Source organism: Charadrius vociferus, unplaced genomic scaffold (assembly GCF_000708025.1).
Source record: "Charadrius vociferus isolate BGI_N301 unplaced genomic scaffold, ASM70802v2 scaffold636, whole genome shotgun sequence".
Lineage (NCBI taxonomy): Eukaryota > Metazoa > Chordata > Aves > Charadriiformes > Charadriidae > Charadrius > Charadrius vociferus.
In genome coordinates, this window is record NW_009649189.1 from 1,438,176 (window position 1) to 1,441,682 (window position 3,507).

At 56.0% G+C, this 3,507-nt stretch overlaps 1 protein-coding gene across 1 annotated transcript in view; it reads left to right on the forward strand.

Annotated features, from left to right (window-relative positions):
* POM121 (POM121 transmembrane nucleoporin) overlaps window positions 1–3,507 on the forward strand; it is a 15,491-nt gene that overhangs the window by 4,841 nt on the left and 7,143 nt on the right. The window contains exons 2-4 of the mRNA XM_009888885.1: window positions 298–462; window positions 2,298–2,378; window positions 2,703–2,874. Of these exons, the coding sequence (XP_009887187.1) occupies window positions 298–462; window positions 2,298–2,378; window positions 2,703–2,874 (418 nt within the window). The remainder of the gene's footprint in view (window positions 1–297; window positions 463–2,297; window positions 2,379–2,702; window positions 2,875–3,507) is intronic.

A 3,507-nucleotide genomic window follows, 5' to 3' on the forward strand; every position in this document is an offset into this window, starting at 1 on the left:
CCTCCTTGACGGGACTGAAAGGGGAGGGGGTGGGAAACCGGTTACCTAGTCCGCAGCCGGTTGTGCTGCCCACCGTGGTCCCCCGGGGAGGGTGCAGCGGTCCTGGGCTAGCTAGTGACCGCTCTGTCCCCATCCCGAGCCTTGCGGGGAGGGTTGTGTGACCTGAACCTCCCGGAGAGGCTTCACGGGAGAGCCCTCTCCCGCCTTCTGAGGGGGGACACTGGGTGAGGTGTGGGGGGGTGTCTCACTCTGGTGAACCCAACTTGCCTAACGCCATTGCTTTGCTTTGCCTCACAGCCTGGAGCAGCTGATCTCGCCTGTGGCCTTCCCAGCCACCAGCAGCGTGGACCCGTGTGCGAAAGAGACTGTGCTGAACGCCATCAAGGAGAGCAGGAAGAGGGCTATGGAGGAGGAGGAGGAGGAGGACCAGGCTTTTGGAAACGATCAGGAGAGCAAGAGAAGGTAATAAGCCAGCAGTCCAGGTCGCTGCCGGCACATTGGGAAGGTTGTAAATGAGGTTAGTGCTTCAATGGTGACAAATGGGATGTGTCCCAGAGAGCGTGCTGGGCCCCGTGTGACCAGGAGTCTGGGTCAGAAAAGTGCTGTGGGAAGTGAACCGCAGAGAGGAAGCATATGCCATCGCCCGGCCCTCTGGGCTGTGTCAGAGAGTTCTCCGAGACTTTGTTTTGTCCTTGAGATCAAAGGGATGTGGTTTAGATTTTTCGTTAGGCGAGCTTGTGGGTCAGTTGTGTCCTCCTGCATTGCTGGGATGTGGTCTGGGGAAGCCTGGCAGAGCTCCTTGGCAGGGAAGTGGCTTCTGTCATCCCAGGGGTTTGCAGGCTGGGGAACTGCGGTGGGAAATGCTGGTATCTGCTGTAGGCTCATCGTATCTATCCTTCAGTCAGCCCCAGACTTCCAGGAGAGACGGGATCCCAAAGTCTTACAGCCCCGGCTGGAAGCATCACGCTTTAAAAGGTCTGCGTGCTTCCTTTGTGCGCTGTAGCTAGCGAAAGGAGGTAAAACACAAGGGTAAACAAGAGAGACTATCTTCTGCTATTGTTAGTCAAGGTCAGTGATTTCCAGCTCTGAGCTTGAAGAAATGAGGGTGCAGTGTCTTTGCTTGCTCTCTGGTAAGGACAAGGTATAAATCCTGGGTGCCAGGGTCGGCCGGAGCCTTTCTAACTGCCTGGGCACAGTGCTGCCTCGCCGTTCTCCCCTCCTGTTTTCTGTCCTTCGCACTTGTGTCCGTGGAGGCTGTTTGCCTTGTGCCCCTCAGCCTCTTGCGTGCGGGGGCTGCCTGCCTGGGCTTGAGCAGGGAAGCTGAGAGGCAGTTTGGGCAGTGCCCAGGGGCTGCTGCTAGAGGTGGTCCGGAGAGCACAATGGGATGAGTGGTGTTTCGCAGGGAGCCGCTGGCTGCCTTCCTCTGCTGCGGCAGGGCATGCCATCCTCTCTACCATCGCTGGATTTCCTTCTACCTTAGAACCTTTACCTCGGCTTGGTGAGTCTTGAGCCCCACAAGAGCTGAGCAGGACGACAACAGGATGGATGCACTGACTGGATCAGCTTGTTTTTTTTTTCTTTATTCTATTTTTTACCATGCTAATATCCAGCTCTGCCACGAAAGCCAATTTTGAAGGCATTAAAGCCTGGCAAGCACAAAGAATGCTTGTAGGCAGAAAAATCCTGCAACCTTTGAAGGCAGAAAGGAGCCTGCGTCAGCTGGAGAGCGCTGGATCGCCTGTGCGATGGGGGGCAGCGTGCTTGAGCTTGAGGGAAGGACTTGGGCTAGGTGACAGGGCTGATTGTACACCTCCAGCTCTGCTTTGCAGCAGAGATTGCTTTAAGACTTTCGGACTTCAGATCTTCACTGAATTGTGGGACGGGGGATTTGGTTTCTGACTCAAATAGTCCAGGGCACTGGCTAGGAAGAGGTAGGAGATCTGAGGTTTGGAGCTCAGGTCTGAGAGTTGCTGATACTCTCTGAAATGTTTTGGCTTAGAATAATGGATTTGAGCAAAGATTTCATTACATCAAAACTATTCTGCCCAGCAGGCTCCAGCTGCCCTTTTCTGGGCGGTGGCAGCTCAGGGTGAGAGTGAGTGAGGATAGGACCAGGCGGAGAGACAATCCACAGCGGGATGTGGATGGGGAAAACCTCTGTCCCTGGGTATTGGGTGACAGGTTTGTGCTTTCTCACTGCTGAGCCCACCTAGAAGGGGTCTTCTCCCAAGGCTGGGAGGGAGCCCCTGTCTCTGCTGCCTCCACACTACCACGAGGTTCTGCCCTCTCTCCCACAGGCGCCACGATAGCAGTGGAAGTGGGCAGTCGGCGTTTGAGCCGCTGGTTGCCAACGGTGCCCCCGCCTCTCTCATACCCAAGTAAGTGCCTGTTGGGCCAAAAGCAACTGCTGTGAGCTGGGAGGGGTGGGTCTGAAAGCCTGCATGCAGGCTCTGGAAAAGTTGTTTGGCTTTTGCTTGCAGAGCCCAGCTTTGGGGGAGAGCAAGAGACACTATGCCCGTGCCTTCAGGCTGTCAGCCTGAGCGCAGCCCGATTGTCATAAGGGTTGTGCTGCTACTGAGGTCTCTTCCCCAGCCCTGCACTGTGAGAAAGAGTGGGGTTGCTTTCTTCCACCGACTCTGCATTTGAAGGACCTGTGGGCAGAGTGGTGGGGAGCTCATAAAATCTTCTTTAACCTCCTCTAGGCCTGGCTCTCTGAAGAGAGGCCTTGTCTCGCACTGCCCGGATGACTGCTCAAATAAGAGGTCACGCACCTCTTCCATGAGCTCCCTCAACAATACATACGCTGGTGGGATCCCCAGCTCCATCCGCAACGCCATTGCCAGCTCCTACAGCTCCAGCCGGGGCCTCTCACAGGTGGGAAACACCCTGCTGAAGGCAGCACCGGAGCCCAATGCGGCGTGGCTTGACCCTCCTCTGGGATAGCCCTGTGTAACTCAAACCCTGTGTCGGAAGGGGAGAGCGGTGTCGCTGGGTGCCTGGCAGGGAGCACTGCGGAGAGTCTCCAGTGCAGCTCAGCCGGGCAGTTTCATCTCCCCGGATTAGGCAGGCTGCTGGGCCAGCAGCAGCAGGCAGCAATGTTATTCACCCTTTGGTGCACACTGCTGGGGCAGTCCCCGGGCTGAGCTGTCTTGCTGCAGTGCTTGTTTTACACCAAAGCAAGAAGGAGGCTTTTCCCCCACCCTGCTCAGCCTGGGCCAGTCTGCTAGGGTGGATAGATCCAGGTGAAAGGAGACAAAAAAAAAAAAAAAAAGAAAAAACCAACACTTTGCTGTACTGCCAGCCTTTTCAGCTGGAGTCAGCAAGTACTGCAGCTGCACACTCCCGCTTTGACCCAGGTCCCCTCGGCAGCTGCTGAGCTGTAATAAAACACTGCTTACATCCTGGGTCAGGGTTGCAGATGTGTCGGTGGGACATAGCCATGGCTAATGGAGCTCTGCAGTCTGTGTGGGGAAAGGATTTCTCCAGGGGATACTGGTAGGGGAAGGG